General features: G+C 36.5%; 2 protein-coding genes across 6 annotated transcripts; one reads left to right on the forward strand and one right to left on the reverse strand.

Moving 5' to 3' along the window:
- Positions 1-1,619: 1,619 nt before the first annotated feature.
- On the reverse strand, positions 1,620-13,300 carry LOC121424722 (beta-1,4-galactosyltransferase 7-like). Of its 2 annotated transcripts, none has more exons than XM_041620472.1 (6): positions 13,151-13,300; positions 9,179-9,562; positions 6,604-6,835; positions 5,524-5,607; positions 4,285-4,392; positions 1,620-3,449 (listed from the first exon to the last, which is right to left on the reverse strand). In XM_041620472.1, exons 2-6 carry the CDS (start codon positions 9,547-9,549, stop codon positions 3,288-3,290), a joined length of 957 nt encoding a protein of 318 aa, XP_041476406.1. In that variant the 5' UTR covers positions 9,550-9,562; positions 13,151-13,300; the 3' UTR covers positions 1,620-3,287. The 2 variants fall into 2 exon arrangements, with proteins under 2 accessions (XP_041476406.1, XP_041476405.1); XM_041620471.1 differs by having other exon boundaries at positions 13,125-13,300.
- LOC121424723 (phospholysine phosphohistidine inorganic pyrophosphate phosphatase-like) lies at positions 12,970-23,035 on the forward strand. 4 transcript variants are annotated; one of them, XM_041620473.1, is made up of 8 exons: positions 12,970-13,075; positions 14,857-15,002; positions 16,101-16,288; positions 17,126-17,282; positions 19,126-19,189; positions 20,581-20,673; positions 21,824-21,915; positions 22,707-23,035. In XM_041620473.1, the coding sequence occupies exons 1-8, from the start codon at positions 13,028-13,030 to the stop codon at positions 22,801-22,803; spliced, it is 885 nt and encodes a 294-aa protein (XP_041476407.1). In that variant the 5' UTR covers positions 12,970-13,027; the 3' UTR covers positions 22,804-23,035. The 4 variants fall into 4 exon arrangements, with proteins under 4 accessions (XP_041476407.1, XP_041476409.1, XP_041476408.1 ...); XM_041620475.1 differs by lacking the exon at positions 12,970-13,075 and adding an exon at positions 13,336-13,432; XM_041620474.1 differs by lacking the exon at positions 12,970-13,075 and adding an exon at positions 13,441-13,704.
- Positions 23,036-23,826: the final 791 nt, after the last annotated feature.

The following is a 23,826-nucleotide window of genomic DNA, read 5'->3' on the forward strand; positions in this document are numbered from 1 at the left end:
AATCGTTTAACTGAAAATAATAAATGAATCACAACACCAAATAATGCATGATTTATATACCAAGGATTACAATCAGTGATAGCAAATTTCGGCTCTTTCCAAACCTCAAAAATAGCTGTAATCTACAAATAGTCTTGTGAAACACCACCCAGAGAAGACAGTGAACTTTAACCTCAATTATGGAGAGCCAATGAGATCACATTGTTTAATTATTTTTTTACATTTTTTTATCTTGATTGGTCAAAGTAAACTGAATGCGCACTACTGTACCTTCCCTCTCTTGACAGAATATTGAGCAATATACACAATAGGAATCTACTATATTGCACTTCTAACATACCAATAGGGACCTGATAATAATACCTTGTCAGGCTAGGGAGTTAAAACAAGATGAGTATGCTCCACTCTAAACCAAACAGTTGATTAGGCTGCAGTCACATTTCCCCTACAGCAGCTGTATGGTCAGTTCCCCCATGTCTGCGCGGTCTCCCAAGTCTGCGCACCCGCGTATCTGCGCGATTTTAGTTACAGAAGATACGCAACGTGCACGAACTTTACACATGCACTACATAGACAGGTATTCATAAAAAAATCTGACTCAAAATGGTGGAAAAATAATGAATTCAGGGCATTTCATGTGACAGCCTCAAAATACAGCTTTTGTCATCAAATTCCTCGAATCGTGTGCAAAGTGAATGAGTGCGCAGACATGGGGTACCATTTTTTTTTTCAATCTGAAAATGACTGCCCGAGATTATTTCCAAGAAAATTATATATTTCTTTCAAATTTTTATGAGATATTTGGCACACTAACTCATTATGATGTAAGGAACATTATCAACTGAAAGATTTTGTGAAATAAGAAGAAATTCATGTTAAATCTTAACTCAAATTGTTAGGTGCGCAGAATTGGGGCCCAGCATCATACAGCAAGTCGAAAACAGCCGTTTTATTCATTTCTATTCAAACCACCTGTACATGTATGTAGCTCGTACATTACATGTACAAAAAATGTTAAAGCAGCTGTTTTCAACTTGCCGTACAGCCACAGGGGAAATATGATTGCACCATATACCTGTTGGAGACTAAATGACTTTGCTGTAAAGTTTCAAATGACTCCAGCCCGCATATTGGTTCTATGATTGCTGATGTGGTTTACGGTACACCATGTAGAGTGTTATAGAAACAGTGGATAGAAGAAGAGAAGAAGTTGATAGGCGAGAAAGTGGAGATTTGAGAGTAGAGTATTCTTTCTTGAAAATAGTCCTGAAAAGGACTGTAAACCAGAAGGAATGTTGAGTGAGAACAGCTTGAGTAGTAGAGCTGATGAGGAGATGCTGGCTTGAGTTGGCGAGTAGAGATGATGAGTAGTAGAGAGACTCGACGATGAGTAGTAGAGACTCATCAGCTCTACTACTCAAGCTGTTCTCACTCAACATTCCTTCTGGTTTACAGTCCTTTTCAGGACTATTTTCAAGAAAGAATACTCTACTCTCAAATCTCCACTTTCTCGCCTATCAACTTCTTCTATCCACTGTTTCTATAACACTCTACATGGTGTTCCGTAAACCACATCAGCAATTGTACATGCCACCATGCAAACCTTCAAACAACATCTGGTTCTATGATGTTTTCTCTGGCGATAATTGCTCGGCTGTGAATTCCAAACACTAATCAAATGACTAATTTGACCCTGGATTTTATACTACACCCTACCTTAAACCTAACCCTAAACCCTAGAGTACGGAAGTGCCGACATCAGTTGCCATGGTGTCATGGCGACCTGGTTCTAAACAAATGAACCCGCCAATGAAAGCAGGTGTTTCTCATAGGAGAAAATGGTTGCTATTGGAATTTGATCGCTTGCAACCTATTTTTCAGACGAGCCAATGTGTACAGACGATCGTCTGCTGCGACTCTGTTTATAGAACCAGCCCGCCATGACACCATGGCAACTGACGTCACACTTCGGTACTGTATTACAACCCTATCCCTTCACCTTAAGAAGAAATAAAGCCTCGATCAATTGTCGCAGGATCAAATGTCATGTCACCAACATTCTTTATGCAGGCTGAGTCTCTACTCAAATGGGTTTTACATGTAAAAACTTTTACAATTACAGTATGTTCAGGGAGAGAGACTTCCAAACAATGTTTTCACACCCTGTTTTTTCTTTCTTTGTCAATAAAAAATACATTTTTTTTGCATAACATCTGTTAGCACCTCTGCAGACTTAAATTATAACTAAAAGGAATGAAAGATACTTTTTTTTTCATACACTGCATTGTGATTGTGGGGAATCGAGAAGTGTAAGACAAGTTGTATGGTACACCTATACTTTTAAATAAAGGTACTGAAAAATGAGATGGAAATGGTCTTCGTTCGTCAATAAATTGAGTTGCAAAAACAGAGATGCAGTAAATAAAATATTGCATAGATAGCCACAATAAAACCCTCTTGTATAAAATAGAATGTCCAAATATAGCTAATAAATATATACGTATATCCCCCATGAAATTTTGATTGCTTTGTAGAGACAATAATTTGCAATCAAAATATCATCTTTAATCTATCATGGTAATGTATACAACATCACTACCATTGATGTGAAGGAGTCCAATATGATAAAGAAAATATTGTAATTTGTGTAAGCACATATTTTTTGTTCCAGGCAAAAGGGCTGCAATATTAAGAATAGCATCAGAAACTTGAACAGGGTTGCTTGGTCAGACAATGACTTTACCAACATTTAAGAAATCCATGGAATATAGGTTTGTTGGTCTTCAATGAATTCTATTCTGGGTGATTGACACTGTTACTGGGAGACAATGAAACAATATACATTAAGAATGGGGGCCATTTTTCTATTTCTGTTTACTCTATTTATTATCTTCTGTGCTGAACACAACCGTTTTTGATAGAGGGTGATTTGAAATTCTTCTGGATTTTGAACATTTTGAGGGCCAAAAATATCCCCACAGCCGTCGTGAATTTCATCTCTGCTGGGTAAACACCCAAGTAGTCTCTGATACCTCGGGTAAGCTAACGAGTTTCAGACTTCGATGTCACATGCATCGTGGCTTCACCAGCAAAGAGTTAATGGCCCACTGCTACACTTGACCTGAATTAACAAAGTTTAATTTCAGATATTGTGTGAGAAGCAGCAGGCTTTCAGAAGCTCTGTGGCCTTTCCACTCAATCAAATCCACATCACTTCTGAGAAACGTGGTAGTATCGTCAAGTTGCTTCTACTGTCTAGGAATGTCTGCTTTCGCATCATCTATGTGCTACCTGGCTTCGTGTTCACACCAAGGTGTTGATTCTTTGTCGCATTTTAAAGATACATGTAGTATAGTACAGCTGGATCCCTCAATCTTCAATGTCTGTTGGCTCATGAGCTTGTAATCTATGTTGTCCACCCCAGTTTCCAGATCCTTTTTAAATTGTTCCTGCAATGGAATACCAATTATAAAATTCATTAAATTAGATTTACGTATTACATTTATTTATCATATTTCACTTCTTTTCACTTTTAACATACAAATCATTAATAACAGAAATACGATGAGCAACAAAAATAGACATGCAAATCTAACTAAGTTACACATCTTTTGATACAAAGAAAACTCATTTAATAAGAGAATAAATTTAAAAAGAGATAGCCAAAGAAAAGGGCAAATGTGTTTATTACTTTCTTTGCTCAAATTCATTGTATTGGATGTCTAGTGTGTGTTGTATCATCTCGCTCAAATATATAACGTACTGATGATAAATCATCTGCACCTAACTTTCAAGATGACCTTTTCAAGGGCTTGGTCAACGTTTTATCTGACAAAGTATGTTTTATCTGACAGTTATCATAGCAACTGAGCCTCTCAATACATTTAAAGGAAAGTTGTTGGATCAGACAACTTGTCAGGCAAGTTAATGTTGCACATTTTGCCAATGTATTGTTACATCTTATTGTACTTAAATGCATCTCTTGTTTTTGTAGAAATTTTGAATAAACTAAACTAATATTTATGAGACATTCTCCAGGTAAAATGTTTTGGGTCTAAAATTTGCTTTCTGGTTTAAGCAACTGACCATTCACCAAGGAAACCTTAATACTTAAACATGTTGGAGACAAAGCCCATATACACTCTATGTGTAGACTGGGATCTACAGAATAAGCATGTAAGCCTACAGCATAATTTTAATGGGTACGAAGATCATATCATAAAATTTTTACCTGATATTCAAGTCACTGAATGAAAGAAAAGAATTCAAGAAAATAAAACTTGCCTGCTTCTGATTTTGTATCCTGACCATATCCCGTTTCCTCTTCTTACTGTCATGGATGTGATAGAATGTATCTTCTGGTCCAGTCTTAATTCCTTCTGGTTTACTTATCTGCAATCATAAAATTCATTCATGTCAATGATTCATTTTTAGTCTTGCATGATCTGCTTAGTTTTATTCTTCAAAAACTTGCAATATTAACATTTGTCTTTCAATGCTGCATTTTCTTCTATGACTTTATATACATGTATGAGGGATGGATACAGATGGAAAATAATTTGAAGTTAAAAATGGGCAAATTCGTATGATATGAAAATGGCACTTTTGAGGTTTCAAATTGGATTTTATCTATTTCGGCTCTCAAACTTCAATTCACGCGTTTCACAATACATATATTGTACATGTTCACCACTTCCGTCCTTATTGTAACAAAACTCCTTCGTAATAATCCCAAGATACTGGTCAACAAAAACCATACATTAATCAAAGTGTTTCTATTTCAAGGTGATTATAAAATTCATTAAAAAAAACAACAGTTTTCCTGGAAGCACACTTGTAAATCTACTAATATGTATAATATGTATATACTTATTCTGCCATGTATATGATGTACTTGGGATTCATTGTTAAGTTGAATATCACTTTCATTTTCAATTTGCACTCACAGTGAAATGCTACAGGATACAGGCCTCTAGCGAACATAGTAAGGCCTCTATTATGAAAAGTGCAAATTGACACTATTTGGTCACCATGTGAAAGATAGTTACAACAGCATGATAAGCCAGTTCTTACATGTACATGTAGTTCCTTTCTGCGCATGATCAAAAGCTTCTACGCATGATCAGATGAAGGTCATTTGTACTTAAGTGACATGGTGGTTTAAAATCTAATGAGATAAGCACCAACGTTGATGTCTTGATTATTCTTATATTCTTTTGAATTGTGGTTTTCTTTTACATCCACAAAAAACAACAATGCATCCACGAATGACTGGTATTTCACAGTTTGCCAAGGTCATTGTGCAACATGCTATGATATGCATTCAAAGTAGGAATGCAACAAATTCATGAGTTCATTGGTGTGCTATTCTAGTCACCTGGTCCATTCAATTTCTTCATCCTGCTATGTAAGGCAAGCTTACGTAATATCTTGCTTTGAAATCTGCATATCATAATGAAAGAAATGAAGGTCATTTGACCAAAATCGTCAATGAATAACTACGAACTGGTCTATTGTACTTACATCTAAATTGACTTTCACGAGTCGATGGTAAAATTCATCATCCTCTCTGCCCCAGCCCCAAAATTTGTTTGACATTCCATTCACCTGAAAAAAAACATACATTTAATGATGTAATTTAAAAATATGGAAAATAGAAAACTTGAGCAGCAAGAGGGGAAAACAATAACAAAAATATATAGCAATAGCATCTATGAGGCACCAATTATCAACTTGCTTAAAGGAGAATGAAACTTTTGGAAAAAGATAGCTTGTGTGAAAACAGAAAAATCAAAGAAACAGATCAACAAAAGTTTGAGAAAAATCAGACAAATAATGAGAAAGTTACAGTATGAGCATTTCTATATTGCGATCACTAGTGCTATGGAGATCCTCATAAGTGGCAATGCAACAAAGATGTGTGATGTCACTTGTGAACAACTCTCCCCATTACTCTAGTATATTTTCACTTAAACTGCCTCTTTCATCACATCTATCAGTAGATCATGTGTTCTTTCTATAGGAGGGCATGTAATACAAATTCTTAAATACATCATGGATAAAGAGCTTGTATCACCTTAAGAAAAAGCAAAAAGAGACATTGTCGGAGTATTTTATAGTCCATCAGAGGGAAAGTTGTTCACATGTGACATCACACATCTTTGTCGCATTGCCAATGGGAGGATCTCCATAGCATTAGTGATTGCAATATTCAAATGCTCATAACTTTCTCATTATTTGTCTGATTTTTCTCAAACTTTCCTTGTTCTTATTCTTTGATTTTTCTGTTTCGACACAAGCTTACTTGTTCCAAAGGTTTCATTCTCCTTTAATCAAATTTCAATGGAACACCATTTATCAACGAATCTTTGACTCCAACTACTTAAATGCACATAAGAAATTAATCCTTCCAAGTACCCATTCACCTCACCTGGATTGAGTGCAGCACAATAGGGGTTAAATTCTCGCTGAAGAAAATGATAGAATTGCTGGGAATTGAACTCATGACCCTCTGTTTCATAGGTGAAATTCAGAACTACCAGACCAAAATGCTCCTCTGTTAAACAGAAGAATTTAAATATGACAGGAGGCAAGGCCATTTACCTCTATATAATGTTCTCTCTTGAGCATGAGTATACCTCCTATAAAGGTCTTATAATGGTATCTTGGATGAATCTCTGGTGCTGCTATGTGGTGAGGACCTTTGACAATCCTCTCATAATGGTAGCTGAGGTCACGGTTACGAGGTAGAAGGTCAACATCGTGCATCACCATGTAATCACAGGACTCCTTGCTATGCAGGAAACCTACATTGATCAAAGCTGCTCTGTTGAATCTGAAAAACAAAGATTATAAAGCCAAATGTAATAAGTCGTACTGTAGAGAAGCTTATCAAAGTTACTATGATCATTATAGAGGTATATGCTTGCCATTACCGGTATGATTATGAAGGTTCATTATTCAAAGGTTGGTAGTCCCAAGTGTAACAAGATAAACTTCAACTGTGCCGAAATAAAGAAAGGTTTGTTAATTCTCACATTTGTGGTATTATTTGAATCTAAAGGTTCATTAATCAATAAATAAAATAGGCTTTGCATTTCTATTAAGGTTTCTTATTGGACAACAAAATAAGGCAAATTATTCTGAAGGTACAATCCCCCCCAAAAAAAGGTGAAATGAATAAGATTAATAGGTATGAAAACAATAAATGCATTGAAACGTTACTTCATTATTCAGACTATCAAACCAAAGTTTCACTAGTTGATCTTTTTACTGAACCCAAACACAATTGCAATGACCCGTACAAGTTAGGAAAGACTTGCAAATGTCCCCTCCACTAATTAAAAATATTCTACGGCAATACCACCTTCTTTCATTATCTATATCTTTCTCTTTTTTTTTTACTTCCGGTTGGCCTAAGATTCTAACCTATTACTGCAGAACGAGGCATCTCCAATCTGCCGCTTTACTCACTGAGCTAGCAGGAATTACTGAATGCCGTGTGTTTCAAAGTGATTATATTTTCATATTCGATATTAAGACAAGTCTAGTCTCAAAGAGTATCATGGATTTCTTTTCCTGATTAATTTAACCGATGCCATTGACAATTACACACTCAATAATTTGATAGAATGAAGTCATACGTTTGTATGTATTCAACTTTTCCTTCCTAAATCTCTTAGATCTACCATTACAGAATAAACATTGTCTATATATTTTTTTCTCAATTTTAGTGGAGGGGACATATAGTCAGAGAAGACTTGAAAGAATCAATTGATTTTGAGTTTATCCTCAAGAGATAAGAGAATAACCACTTTGGAAAGTGAAATTGTGAGCTTAAAGAAAAACAAGATGAATCTGAGCAATAATCCAGGAGAAACTGCCTTATTTTTCATGGTCTTAAGGAGAATGAAAATGAAACTACTACTAGAATAGTGAAAGAGATGTGTAAGGAAAAGCTTGGAATCATTCTTCAAGATGGCGGCATTGATAAGACGCAGCGCCTTGGCGCGAAAAGAGGGAGCTCACATGGTATCATCATATGTTTCACCAATTACGATGCCAAAAACCGAGTATATCAAGCACGGAGACAATGGAGGGAGCAATCTGTTGACCCAAGCTTCATTCAAGAGAACTTAACGAGGTGAAGATCTGAACTCTTCAAAGAGCTCAAGTCTAAACACAAAGGCAAATGTAAAAGCATCTGGACACAAGACGGTCGGATACGTGTGATAACCAATGGAGGTCATCACTACACATTAACAAAGAGGTCTCACATGAGTAAACTTCAGTCTTCGGATTAGTTGATCTTCCAGGATTCCAATGGAAAGATTGGATCAAGTTTAGCCTCTTAATACTCAATACTAGTAGGTGATTTAAAGATTGGTCGCTATTCTCTTGAGTATCAAAACATTGCAACTTACGGAGATCATGAGATTGGTTTTATTTTACTATGTACAGTTCATTGACTTCATGAATTCAATCTGTCGTTCAGGACAATTGCGTAGCAATCCCTACATGTAGATGTCCCAGCAAATTGACTGCTATTTATGGTGCTATTTTTAAAAAGGGTCAGTTGTGTGTTTTGCATGACTGTTCCGTTTTGCATTGTCAAAGCAATCATTAACTTATAATGGACTCTAGATAAGTATGCGGCTAATATACGTCAAGCGTACAGCACTTCATTTGACATTATATGACATGGACTACTTTAGAATTTCCAAGTTGAGTGAACAGATAACATAATTCAATCTAGGCGTACTTCTGGTCTTTTAGAGTTAGAGATTGATTTTATTCACATGATCAAAGAAGTATATGTACTATGTCCTTATATCTTTTTAGAGTATGTGTGTTCAAAATTTGTATGTATTTTGATTTTCTATTTTTTACATTTTTTATCAATAAGTTCCTTTTCGTGATGTCATTTGAATTACATGCTTTCGATTTAGACTTGAAGAATTTACTAGAACTGCATGATGATGGTACTACTGAAAACTTTAGCACAGACCTCATTAATAATATGGTAAATACAGAAACAAAATATATTTTTTTACCTGATCAATTTAATAATGAAATAGTTAAATAGCTAAATAGTTTACAAAAAAACTTTCACTCTATGTCTGAATTCCTAGATCTGATCTGGTTTTTAATGAAATATGGGAGTCTCGCCCAAACTTACCTAAAATTATCCATCTGATTGACAATATAGATATGATGCCGAACTTTCTGCATGTTTAAAAACTTGTGCATATACGGTACAAACTCCATGAGTTCCTCAAAACGTTCCCTGAATGGCACAATGACCGCCAATTTATGAGGTCCCCATGAAAGATTATCTTCTTCAGTATCGTCATCGTCTTGTCTCCTGCGTTGTTTGAGTTGTTCTTCTTGGACCCCGACCTGTTGTTTCAAGCCTTGGATCTTGAGTGCCATTTGGTCTAATTCGTAGCAGTCACAATGTTTCCGCATTAACAAGTTGGCAACGAGCAAGATTAATATCACAATGAGGAAGAGGATGAGTCTGGTGAGAGATAGACGTCTGAAAGCCATTGATGAACATTACCTGAAGTTATAAAAAAAGATATACTTGGTTAAAGACTTATTTATAAGGGTTAGAACTGTCAAACTGTCATTAAATCAACAACAAAAATCACCTATAGACCCAAAATTTAAAGGCACAATTTGGAATTCCGGGGGGGGGGGGGTCAGTTGTATGAACCCTCTATCAAATTTTCTAAAAATTCAATGGGAAAGTTTGCAAAATTCATATCTCAAAATAAGATATTTAGCAAGGAAAAGTTGGATAGACCCAACATGAACATACCAAAATATGGTTTTATTCCATCAAATGCCTGTTTGATAAAGGGAGTTAAGCTGTATCCTGTCCAGTAATTAAATAAATTGTGTGTTCTATTCCCATGGCATTGCTTTTATAATAAATAATCAAAATCAATAGCCTTGGGAATGTCACAAAATTGGGTTAGAATCTATCCAAGATACATTGGGGAGGTTATAAACTTACAGACTGATGCTCAGACCCGAGGTTCAAGCACAGGTGGGATTGTAATCACTGTGAAACCCATGTCTTTCACAAATCCAATCCAACTAGCTCAGTGAGTTCGGTGACGGACCACATGTTAGAGGTTAAGTTTACAATACATCATACACTGAGAAAACTGTCTGAATCCAACCAAAAGAGGGGGTTTGTTGTGATAATTTTAGAGATGATTTTTACTGGAACCCTTTCCTAGTATTATTTTCTTGGATTTATATCATTTTTAAGTCTGTAAATTTATATTTAAACAAGTGGAGCGTCTCTGGCAGTCTCACCTGCATCACACGATTTCAATATAGCAGCAGTGCTGACTTTGAAAACTAAGTACTACAGTATAAAATAATCATTCACAAAACACACCATTCATACATGTATGATACAATACTATGTTCATTGACAACAAATGACATTTGACCTTGATCATGTGACCTAAGACTTGTCAGTGATACTACACTTTCATACACTTTCAGAGTTATGATGCTTATTCAACAAACACTCCCAACATGGCCAAAGTCCATTGACCTTTGACCTTGGTCATGTGACCTGAAACTCGCACAGGATGTTCAGTGATACTTAATTACTCTTACGTCCAAGTTTTTTTTAACTAGACCAATACACTTATGATGGTAATTCAACAAATACCCCCAACATGGCCAAAGTTCATTGACCTTGAATGACCTTTGGCCTTGGTCATGTGACCTGAAATTCGCACAGGACGTTAAGTAATACTTAATTACTCAATGTCCAAGTTTTATGAACTATGTAGACCAATACACTTACGATGGTAATTCAACAATTACCCCAACATAGCCAAAGTTCATTGACCTTAAATGACCTTTGGCCTTGTTCATGTGACCTGAAACTCCCACAGGATGTTCAGTGATACTTGATTACTCTTATGTCCGAGCTTCATGAATAAGATCCATAAACTTTTAAAGTTATGATCGTAATTCAACAGATACCCCCAACATGGCCAAAGATCATTGATCTTTGACCTTGGTCATGTGACCTAAAATTTGTACAGGATGTTAAGTGATACTTGATTACTCGTATGTCCAATTTTCATGAATCATATCCATAAACTTTCAAAGTTATGACAGATACCCCCAACTTGACCAAAGTTCATTGACCCTAAATGACCTTTGACCTTGGTCTCGTGACTTGAACTCAGGCAGGATACTTAGTAATACTTGACTAACCTTATGTCCGAGTTTCATGTACTAGGTCTATATATTTTGTTACAAAACATTTTTTAACAAATTTTAAAAACTGTTTTTCTGTTGTTTTTTCACTCCTTTCATTTTTTTTTTAGGAAATATTTTTTTCTCTTTTTCTTTCTTTTCTTGTAACATATTGATATTAAAACAAGTCGACAACTTATATTAATAGAGAAAAAGAAAATATAAATTACAAGCTCTGCTTTTTAATAGTTTGCCCATCATATCCTCATCTTATTCTGTCTCCAATCTGAACGTTCAATTGTATAAAATTTGTCTTATTTATTATGAATAATGGTGATGTATTGTATTTACTGTCTTTTGATGGACGTTACATTGTATTTGATATTTTAGGAGATATGAAAATAAACCAAATTGAAACTGAAACTTAACCTTACCCTAGGTTAAGATTTTGATGTTGATTCTCCCAACATGGTCTAAGTTCATTGACCCTAAATGACTTTTGACCTTGGTCATGTGACCTGAAACTCGGGCAGGATGTTCAGTAATACTTTTATTAACCTTATGGCCAAGTTTCATGAACTAGGTCCATATACTTTCTACGTTATGCTGTCATTTCAAAAACTTAACCTTTGGGGTTAAGATTTGGTGATGACGCCACTGCTGTCGGAAAAGTGGCGCCTACAGTCTCACTCTGCTATGCAGGTGAGACAAAACACAAACAAACAAGAAATTAGTCTTGCAGATTTCAATTATCCAGTATGATGCAGCAGGGGGTGGGGACTTCGAAAATTACATTTTCCTTTCTTAAAATTTCCACAAATTTAACCAAAAGTCAAAGACATGTTCTACCGTACCAGTGACCACTGCACTAGCTAGAGACACACTTAGCTCGATCCATTCATTCACCTCACTGCACAAGTTGAACCCGACATTTGTTATTCATAGAGGCACGAATTGTTATATATATCAAACAAAAATTTCAAAAGGGTCATTATTAATGCCAGTTCATCTCGTTCAAACTCGAGAAAGATTATGACTCATTAGTCCGATATCGCCTTGCGTTTAACTTGGGGGCGATATGCGACACATTAGTAAAGTTGGATAATGACCATCACCCAAAGATAAAGTCCAAACAAAAATTGATATTATTCAGGAATTATGCAAACAAAAAATCACTGGAAAAACACAATTTTGCTCACCCATTTCATATTTCCAGGATCAAAAGAACTTATCAAATTCGAAATCATGCTCGCAAAGAAAAAAATTTGATGTTTCATCAAATGGCGATGATGAGGGAGAAAATAAAACCCGGAAATCAAATTTCGCGTAACTCGATATTTTCAAGATGGCGACCTTTATCGTGGATGTACGAGTGACAAGATCAAGATCATCTTTGTTCTGTAAAGTGGACCTCAAAGTACACGATGTAAGTTTTAAATGTAATAATTTTCTGTATCATATTATTTTACCGTGTAGGCCTAGGTCATTTTTATTTATAAAAACGTTTGTGTTTGTAGAATTTATGTTATTTTGATCTCGCCACTTTAATGGTGACAGATACCAGTCGAGATTGTCGTAAAGTCTAACCAGATGGGGAAATTCTTTCGAAGTTGGCCGGTGTGAAACAGCATTAGTGCCTTGGCTAAGGCCTGCGCCTGAAGCATTTTGGTCCACCTCGCCCCCCCCCCCCCCCCCCGGCCCCCCCTCCGCCCCTGCTTCGGTTCCCCGCGCCCGCTATCTATTCGTTTTCACACATTAGTACAGTCCCACATGTTAAATCTTATGTAGGCCTATGCAGATTGAAAAAAAAAACTGGTGGAGAAAAACACGATTGAAAAAGGTAAGCAAAACGAGCAGTCATCTATTCATACATTTTAAAATTGTCTTACCAATTGTTTCAAGTGACAACAATTACCTAATGAATCCCAGTTTATTATCAAATCATCAATTCCTGGACGAATTGACAGTCTTTTCCGCTGGAGCTGCCTTCCACACCAATTCGGCAGGTGACACGTGTACCGCGTCAATGTCCGCGGCGGCAGCAGCACACAGCTAGAGCTAAGGTATAGACGCCGGCCGCGCCCCCGTAGGATCTAGGATCTCCTGGCAGTAACCCAGGGAGCTCCCTGGGTCAGCCTGGCAGTTGGAAACTAACGTGCACGGAGCCGGAGCGAGCTGAGTCGGCCGGAACTCTGAGGTGGGCGGAGCAGAGCGGTCAACTAGGCCTACCAATACGGTACTATACCAATATTTCTCTGAGTCTGACAGTAGTTTGACTGAGTTTATCAATTATAGTTTGAATAAAGTGATGATTCCATTCCATCGATCTATCACTATACGTTATTAGTGTTAGTCTTGCCCCGGCCCGGACCGGAGGACGTGCTGTATTTTGTATGAATTTATAATCTAGAGTCTACGTTCAACCAATCATACCTTGTTCATTGAATGAGTGGTTCAACCATTGATTGTGTAAGCCATGACTTGTGACTGTTTTTGATTGATAATCAAAAGTTTATACTTGTTTGTTGGAGTAAGTGAAATAAAGCTACAACTTAAGTTCAAGTCGATCTGTTTCTCGGATTGATTGTTAACAAGCTAGTTACATCATGCAACTCGGTTGAGCTGAGGAGTCTAACATTAATTAATCTACAGTGGAGTTGAATTTAAAACAATATTTCACTCCGTATCCATCCTCCGGTTATATTATATAGCCTCGAAATTGGTGACTTCATGCCAAGTTAACATTGAGTTCCTCACACGTAGAAATAATTTGCTGCCGATCTATTTCAAAACAGTATGGTCAGTTCCCCCATGTCTGCGTGGTCTCCCAAGTCTGCGCACCCACATATCTGCGATATTCTAGTAAAAGAAGATACGCAACGAACACGAACTTTACACATGCAATACATAGACAGGTATTCATTAAAAAATCCGACTCAAAATGGTGGAAAAATAATGTATTCAGGGCATTTCATGTGACAGCCTCAAAATGCAGCATTTCTCATCAAAATCCCCGAATCGTGTGCAAAGTGAATGAGTGCGCAGACATGGGGTACCATTTTTTTTTCAATTTGAAAATGACTGCCTGAGGTTTTTTCCAAGAAAATCATACATTTCTTTCACATTTTTATGAGATATTTGGTACGCTAACTCATTATGATGTAAGGAACATTATCAACTGAAAGATTTTGTGAAATAAGAAGAAATTCATGTTCAATCTTAACTAAAATTGTTAGGTGCGCAGACTTGGGGCCCACCATCATATATAAAAAAAATAGTCATCATGAATCATTATTGAAATACATATTATATTAGGGCCTACTGGTGTATAAAATGTGGGGCAGCTGCTAGCTCACTTCACAAATCAATCATTTAAAATTGGAATAACTTTCCGAGTCTTCGATCAATTTTCCTCATACCTTAACAAATATTTTTATAATTTTCTTTGGGTATTTTTACAACAAAACTTTTGTTAGGGTTAACTTTCCCTTTGGCTTTAAACACTGTTGTTTGCGGTAGTAAATGCTATACTGGAGTGTATTTTGTAATATGATTTAAAATCAACATGGTGAGATGTAGGCCTGGCAAGAATGCTGATTTCTCTATCAATCATGTCCACAGTTCGAATACAGCTATTGCAAGATGTCTACTGGAAACTGGTATGATTCTGCCATAGAGGGCATCCTTCTAGACATTACTGGTGTACTGTATGATAGCACAGACGAAGGGGGAGTTCCAATACCTGGTTCAATCGATGCAGTTAAAAGGTAAGCAAGGAAGAAAGCAAGAGTTGACGCCTGCACCAGTTACAGTTAAAGCAAACCCCCCCCCAAAAAAAAAAACTCAAGCCTGCATACATGGATATGCTGTAGGCCATAGTTTTACTTGTATCTTATCGTAACAATTTCTGCTGTAACTTATCATTCCTGAGCATGGCTCTTGTTGAAATTGGGCTCCATCTTATAAAAAAAAATAAGAGGAAAAGGGGAGGTAGAGGTAAAATGGTGCTGAAGATCGAGTTATTATGTAATGACTAAAACCCTTTTTTTTCATCAAGAATAATCTTTAAATTAATTCACCTAGCTGCAATTTGCATCCCCCTCTGGACAATGAAAGTTCAGGCACCACTTCTATGTTATTAGTTGTGTTGTATCATCCTATACATCCTCCTATCCTATGTGAGGATTGTTTCATCAAGAATTTGTTTTCATTGTATTTTTTCCATCTTGATCTTTCCAGTATGATGGGGTATCAACTATCAACCATAAAATTTGGTGAGATATTATTAATGAATTGTGATAATGCAGAGTTTGTTTCCAACCACCCACATAGTTTTGCTTCATGAAGTGAGTCTGTTCCTGACATCTTTTGTTAGGATGTCTTTATCTCACGCTCAGAAGTTCAAGACTTTGGATTCTCTGTCACACAGAAATCAGTGGCATGCTGAGCCCAAAGATTTTAGGGGGCATATAATGAAGTATGGCTGGGCAAAATTTTCCATTAGAAGCGGTGGGCGATCAAAAAGGTTTGTCCATTTTATTTTGTGATAGATTTTGCTCAAATAGATATATCAGCCTTTTCCCTTACTTTTCCTTCTCCTTATTCTTCGATTTGTTTGGTTGTAGAATATTTTTAGCGTCCAGTGCCCCCAAGCCCACCTTCCCTATCTATACACAAGGGAATGAAAATTACAATGTAGATGTTTTTTCAAATCGGACCATCCACAGAGATAGACAGGTACTTCTAACTTTGAATCTTGAGACTTGGTTCCTGTTTCCAAAAAATAAAATCTTTTTAGAAAAATAATCATAAAATCCCAAACCTTAACACCTTTTTATATATATATATTTTTTTTTTGCTTGCAGATTAAAGGGCTCAGGTATCCAGGTCAGGTTCTGCACCAACGAGACCCAGTGTACTCGCCAGCAGCTGGTGGATAAACTCCAGAGGTTGGGTTTTGAGCTCTCTGTCCCGGAAGTCTTTGCGCCTGCACCTGCAGCCTGCCAGTTGCTGAAGGCAAGAGGTTTAACACCACACCTGCTGGTCTATCCAGGTGAGAAGAATGGATGATTTCAAGCTTTGGTGTTGGTACTGGTGTTGGCGTCAGAAGCACATTTTTTTTTTTACTTTCCCAGCTCCAAAACCTAATATGAGATTACAAAAATGATGCATATGGCAATATTGATGGCTCAATTTATAGTGAGATTCATCGTAGCTTCATTTTAAGTTTGTTGCCATGATGACACAGAAATTGACCAAACACCAACACTAGGCCCTATCTCCAACACGAATAGCTCAGCACCAAACTCGATATCACCCATTGTCCTTAGGCCCCTCCTTTAAAAGTGTTGAGTTAGATCCATATCAAGCTCAGTTTGATCGATCTCAATTCCTGTTTAATAACTACACAGTTTGAATTCAACCTAGTTTCAGATGGACTTTAATTGATTGTAACCCATATCAAGATTGGCCCCTTGATTACCTAATATCAAGAAGAAATTATTCAACTCTGTTTTAGATTTCCTTCAGAGTAAGAAGCACATCATGATTATTTTGACAGTAGTGGCAATTTAACTTGGATTGATTGTCAGACCTCATGTGCTTTATTCCCACAGATGTTTACCAGAGTTTGAAGCCTTTGACTTTGGGGCTAAGCCAATCTGTGGGGTTGTAGATGATTCTGCGTATTATAATGCCTTAAAAAAAGTTGTCACAGTGTTGTTCTTTACACTATTTCCACAGATGTTTCACCACAATTTTAAGCCTTCGACCTAGGGGCTGGGCCATTATGTGTGGTTTTATATAATTCTGCCTACTGTATGTCTTCAACTACATGACTAATGCCTTTGGAAGAGTCCTAACAATGCTGTTCTTTACATTGCTCCCACAGATGTTTTACCAGAGTTTGAGGCCTTTGACCTTGGAGCTAAGCCAACCTGTGTGGTTGTAGGTGATGCTGCTGATGTCTTCAACTATGAGACGATGAACAACGCCTTCAGGAAACTCCTGGAGATGGATCCACCTGTTCTTATATCCATGGGTGCAGGGTAAGCTGGTAGCTGTTGTTACCCTCTAGGGCCATATTGCAGAGAAATTACTTTTGCGGTAATGTTACTATCTAATGGTAATAACCAAGGTAGCGATGTTCAACACCCAATCAATAACAACAATTCCATGGAAGCCACCAGTGTGATAACTTTTTATGCAATTGGGTCCTGGTAGCAAGTACCCTAAATGCTTTAATTCCCAGAGCTACCAAGTCTCATGCATTATGTGTGAGACTCAAGCATTTTGGACTCTTGTTCATCCCCTCAAATCTCTGTCTCACGCAACTATCACAGCCTATCCCCATATAAATTGTTCACAATGTCTGTGATCTCACTCAGATTCACATAAAATCTCACGCATAGCTGGTCTTTGAACTTGGCATCTCTGAATTCCTGTACTGTTTATTTGAATATCATGTTTGACCCTCGTGTTCAAAACTCAAAAAGATAGGCAAGGTAATTTTTTGAACCATCAAAAACAAATTCTGTGTTTGAAGTTTTGTGTCACTCAACCATGAAATGCACATACTTTGGAAGATTTGTTGGAACCAGACAATTGGAGGAATTGTTCTTAGAAAATGCTTGCATCTTGTTTATAGTTGAATTATATGACTTAGTATTGTCCCAGTAAATAAAGTAGTTAACCCTTTTTGATTATTCAAATATTTGAGGCCCAAAGGCCATCTAAATGACTATATGATTTGGAAATCTTAATAATAAAAATAATAGTACATTTCTTAAATACGCATAACACCTACAGGTCTCTATGCGCGAGTGACTAAATCAAACATTCTGAAAAAGGTGGGTTTTTAATTGAACTTTGAATTTCTCAAGCTGGGTAATATTTCTTAATGTCGATGGAAGAGAATTCCATTGTGCTGGTGCAGTTTTCTGGAAAGCCCGATCCCCATATGATTTGGTCTTCACAGTAATTTCAGAGAGAAGATTTTGTGAGCCAGAACGGAGATTACGCTTAGGTTTATGAATCTGGACAAGTTCTTGAAGATAAGCAGGGGCAATACCATGAATACATTTGAATGTTAATATGAGAAGTTTATATTTGATCCTTGATCGAATGGGTAGCCAATGAAGGTCAGATAAAATAATGATAATAGACATTTGTATAGTGCCATCTATTTAGAAATATTCTATTCCAAGGCGCATTGTTATCATTATTATCACCCCGGCTTTAGCTCGAGCTGCCTTTCAGCAGTCGTTTATTCAAGGAATTAATCCTGCCGGGTGCCCATTCACCTCACCTGGGTCGAGTGCAGCACAGTGTGAATAAATTTCTTGCTGAAGGAAAACACACCATGGCTAGGATTTGAACCTATGACCACGGTGTGCCCACTTTAACCCTTAGAGAACGTAGGAAATAAGAGACTTTCAAAACTAAGCTGAAGTCTTCCCTATTGTAATATTTATAAGTTCTTGGCCCATCATATCGCTCATCCAAGTTATCATTTATTCTTTTTTTTGTTCAAGTGCGCCTCAGAATAGAATAGTCATAGATAAATGTGGTTTAATATGCAAATGTCGATTCAGAGCTGCTAATTATAATAAGGTTTTATTCTATTTAAAAAAATAGAGTTATATTATAAGGGGAAAGTGACACTATGTAGGATTTTTTTCCCCTTGGATGTTTTTTTAACTTGCAAGAATGATGATTTGGTGGGGTTTTAAAGATTCTAATGAAATATAGGATTTTAGGCCTGAAAGTAAGATAAAAAGTAATAAAGAAAAAAGTTTTTTTCACAATTACGATTAGCAGCTTTTCCTTTAGTTATTGTATGTATTCATGTTCATGCTTTTTTTTTGTTTCTATCTCATTTTGTTTGATTAGGAAGTATTATCGTCATGGAACAGAGTTAATGCTAGATGTAGGTCCATTCACAAAAGCGTTAGAGGTAAGGTTTCACAAAATAATATATGAAGTTGATCTGGGCATCATTTTTTCATGAATGATAATAGTCAATGAAATGAATAATTTTATTTTGTTCGTCTCGAGGGGAGACTAATTGAGATCCCGCCTCTCGCATGTGCACTCATTATCGCTTCATCGCAAAAATAGCAGGTTCAAACACCTGCCGCACTCTTACAGAAAAAAGTTTTTTATTCGGAAATACGACGTATTTTGACTCAAAGGACTATTCATATCTATTTTCAGAAGTTATTCAAGGCAAGGTGATAGTTTCTTGCACTTTGGAATCGTATTTTTACGTTTTCTGTCATGAGTTCGAGCAACGCTCGTTATCAGGACTCGGTGGATTTTAGTCCGTCTGCGACCGGACCGAGAGCCTCCTCGGCCCCCGAAACTCTGGCGGTGATGCTCCACCATGGGTCTAAGCACCTCGCGAGCACATCAACCTCCAAAAGCCTCACAAGTCATGAGCCCAAGAGCTCTGTGAGCGGGAAGAAGATCGATAAACGGTCTGTTAAGAAACCAGAGAAAGATAAGAAGAAGCAAAGCAATGAATTAGTATGTGGTACTGCAAAATTGGAGAAAAAGATTACAAAGGGTCATCTATTTTCCGGATTGTTACATGAATTACTGATGTACGTAGTATGGGATATTAAAATTATAATGCTGATAATAATCATATTGATAGTAACATCAATGATGTTTTAACATAATTATAGTGATGATGATGATTATAATGATGATGAGTGATGATAATGATGATGATGATGATGATGATGATGATGATGATGATGATGATGGTAGTGGTGATGATGATGACGATGATGATGATGATGATGATGATGATAATGATGGTAGTGGTGATAATGATGATGATGATGACGATGATGATGATGGTAGTGGTGATAATGATGATGATGATGATGATAGTTATGATAATCAGAAGTGGAAGTATCATGATACCAGTTACATTTATCATCAATGATGATAATAATGGTAATGCTAATAAAAGAAACAATTATTTGACATATTTAAAAAACAAATGTTTCAAGTACACAGATGTACTAATAATTATAACAATTACAATTGTCATAATTTTTATAAACAGCAAAGCAAAACTACTCATGAACTAAACTAGAACAAATATCCAATTATTTCCTGCTCCTGTATGACAGTGCTGAACTGGAGTGGGTTTTAAGAAGTAAAACACCTATAAATTTAGCAACATTGCTAGTATTTATTATCTCCAAAGAAAACTCAAACTACTTCTGTTTTACATTTAATTTTAATGCTTTTTTAATTTACCAATAGATGAAAAAATAATGATTTCTGTTCTAATCTCCCATTTTGTCTTGAAATTTTTTTCATTCTAATCAGTACGCCGTGAGGTGTGAAGCTGTTGTAGTTGGAAAGCCGGACAAGAATTTCTTTCTTGGAGCACTTCAAGACATGGGAATTCAGCCTCAAAATGTGAGTTCACTGATTATTACAAAATTAGACAGCTACTTTGACTGAATGATAAAGTCCACTCAATATTTGTTATTTAAAAATTAGATGTGTGCTTGTTTTTCTTGTTTTGTCTCATTTTTCTTAAATCATTCCTTTTCAAATGGTTTCTTGAAGGTTAAATTGACAAAGAATTATGTTGATGACTGTCAGCATCAGATCTAATTGGAGATTGAATGCCATATGAATCAATTCTACAGGACGGCTAAATTCACTGAGCCCTAAAGATTCAGTTCAATGATACAGATTTCCAGTGCTTTTAAAAAAGAACAGTGACTGTCCGCAAATTATGATATACCGGTAGTCCTTATGAAAGCTCAATACAGTGTCAATTTTGCTTCATCAGAAAGAGAGTTTACTGTTAATTTTCATTATCGTGAATACATTAATGGTAATCAAATTGTGTATTAAAAAGATGTGTTACTGCCACCTGTCTATAGCATCCACCTGTCGACAGCAACTACCTGCCTAAAGTGATCACTTTCAGAACTGCATTCCATGGAAGCAGATTGTGTATATAGGAACCTGTCAATAGCAACCACCTGTCATTAAAAGCCACATTTTGTGTTCCCCTTGGAAGGTCACTAATTATGTAGACATCAATTTTGTCATGAACCAGCTTGCATGATTATTTTTAACCCTAAAATTATTGCATACTACAAGGATATTCTGCTATTTTAAGTTAAATTCATTTTGTGCTATGCACGTTTTAATGTGTGAAGATAAGCAGATGAAATTATGGCCTCATCCCATACCACTGATGTGAAACCTAGCAGTGACATTATTGTCCGGGGGGGGGGGGGGGGTGATCCATTGTGTCATCTCCCCCCCCCCCCCTACTTGAATAGTGTGACCTCTTGGATTTATGCCAGTGTCCTATACTGTTATGTACAGGAGTTCACTGTTTTCTTTTGTGTAGAATATATTTCTATGCATTCTATTAAGCTACATGCTTTGATACCTCCGCCCACCGGAGGCAATATCTCTTGAAGACTTCCGCTGGTCAGCCCATATCATTGAGTTCCCAGGATTCTAGAATCCATCTCTTCTCTATTCTTAGGGAATTGTTATTGGAAAGGAAATGCTGAATGTTTTCATCTGGTTTGCCTTTCAGGCCATAATGATAGGAGATGATATAGTCAATGATGTTGGAGGTGCTCAGAGGTGTGGACTGCGAGGCCTTCAAGTCAGAACAGGAAAATTCAGGTACAGTTTTCTCGAGATACTATTTTCTAATGAATTATATCGTGATACTTTCTTGTACTTCTTTAAGTTCTCTTTACATCTACATGTATGTTTAGCTCTCTTCTTAGCACCTTGAGCATTTAATCAAACTGGAAAGACATTACATAAATCATATGTATTATTATATTATTATCATCATCATCATCATGTTCCACAATCCTTATCTCCTAGCCTACTCTATCTGCACCACTCGCATATCTTCACCCCTCTCTTCTAAAACTTCTTGTAGACTGTTCTATCCAAAGTTTCTTTCCTCTTTCCCTATTCCTTCTCTCAATTTTCCCTGCTGAAGCATTTTCATGTTTTACAATAATCGGTTCAAGTATACTCAGTGGTGTGTGAAATCCAACATGCTCGAAAACCATTGCAAATTGCGAGTCATATCACTGTCTGTAATTCTCCAAACCCATATTACCCTTTTTCGTTAAAACTTGTGTGGTCCAGCAAATTCGAAGCATCATTATTTCCAGCATAAAACATCTACATTGTTAAATAAATATGTGTTTCATAATCTACATTCCATTAATATTAGATTTTAGAGACAATTTATGTTTTGTGTTTACAATTTACTATAAAAATGCAGAATGAATATTCATATTAACTTTGTATTGGGTTCAGACTGCCCAATGACCCTCATTCTGAGGTTAAGCCCGATGACTCTGTAGACAACCTTGCACAGGCTATATACCTATTCAATACTCCAAGAAAGAAAAGAAATTGACAATCACACCGATTTTTTTCTTGGGTTTCAGACCTTCTGATGAACATCATTCTGAGGTTAAGCCTGATGGTTTTGTAGACAACCTTGCTCAGGCTGTGGATCTCTTACTCCAACACCAGAAGAAATGAGCTGCTGACTTTTGAACACTTCCATCAATCTGCAGAAGTAGTCCTTTATTTTGGTATGATACATTACAAGGTGTGTACACCTTGGGCTAATTGTCAGTGAGAATATTGAGGATTCAACAGTCTAGTTTATAGGCTCATTGCCAAATAACAATTCCTCATGGCATGGGCCATTATACGGGATGTGGACGGTCTAGAGTATGTGCTGTTTTTGCATCACTTTATTTTATGAAAAGCAATGAAGAAATGGTGTGAAAATAATGATACAGATACACTGTACACATGGAATAGGACATAACAGAAGGGCCCGGTCTTACAAAGAGTTACGATGGATCCGATCAATCTCAAGTATATGGAAATCCATCAATGTCATAATTTTTCTTTAGTAAATTTGCTCTATGTCCTTTGAAAACAAATAGGAGCATACTGAATTGTCGATAAAACAGTGAATATATGAATATACATCATTTCTAGAAAATATTTTGAACAAACATGTAAGTTTAGATGTTGACATTGCTGGCTTTCCATAGTTGCGATTTATCAGATCAATCGCAACTCTTTGTGAGACGGGCCCAGGACATTGTCAGATGAAAATCTTAAACCACAGACCTTTATTAAATGCAGATGTAGACCATCAGTCTTATAAAATTCTGAAGATGAAGTCTACAGTTTTCTGCAGTAAAAAAAACTTACCAATTTCAGGAAGAACACTGAATAATACGCAAAAAACACAATTTACCTTGCCAAATGAACCATCAGTTATGAATTATAGCGAAAAACATTGATGTGCCAAGCATCATCCAGTGAATAAAACCATATATTGCGAATATGTAAACCAAAATTGTTTTAAATTGGTACATGTGAACATGTGTTTTGGCCGTAAGTGCATAAGATATTAATCTATTCAGAATTGTGTTGTCTTATATATTTTATACATGTATTACGGCTTTGCAAGACCGCCGGTTGGCGCCCAGCGTCTTGTGCTGCCCACGTACAAAGAAAGACGGAGTCAGGAAATGACAAGTT

The sequence above is a fragment of the Lytechinus variegatus genome, chromosome 12, assembly GCF_018143015.1.
Source record: "Lytechinus variegatus isolate NC3 chromosome 12, Lvar_3.0, whole genome shotgun sequence".
Classification (NCBI taxonomy): domain Eukaryota; kingdom Metazoa; phylum Echinodermata; class Echinoidea; order Temnopleuroida; family Toxopneustidae; genus Lytechinus; species Lytechinus variegatus.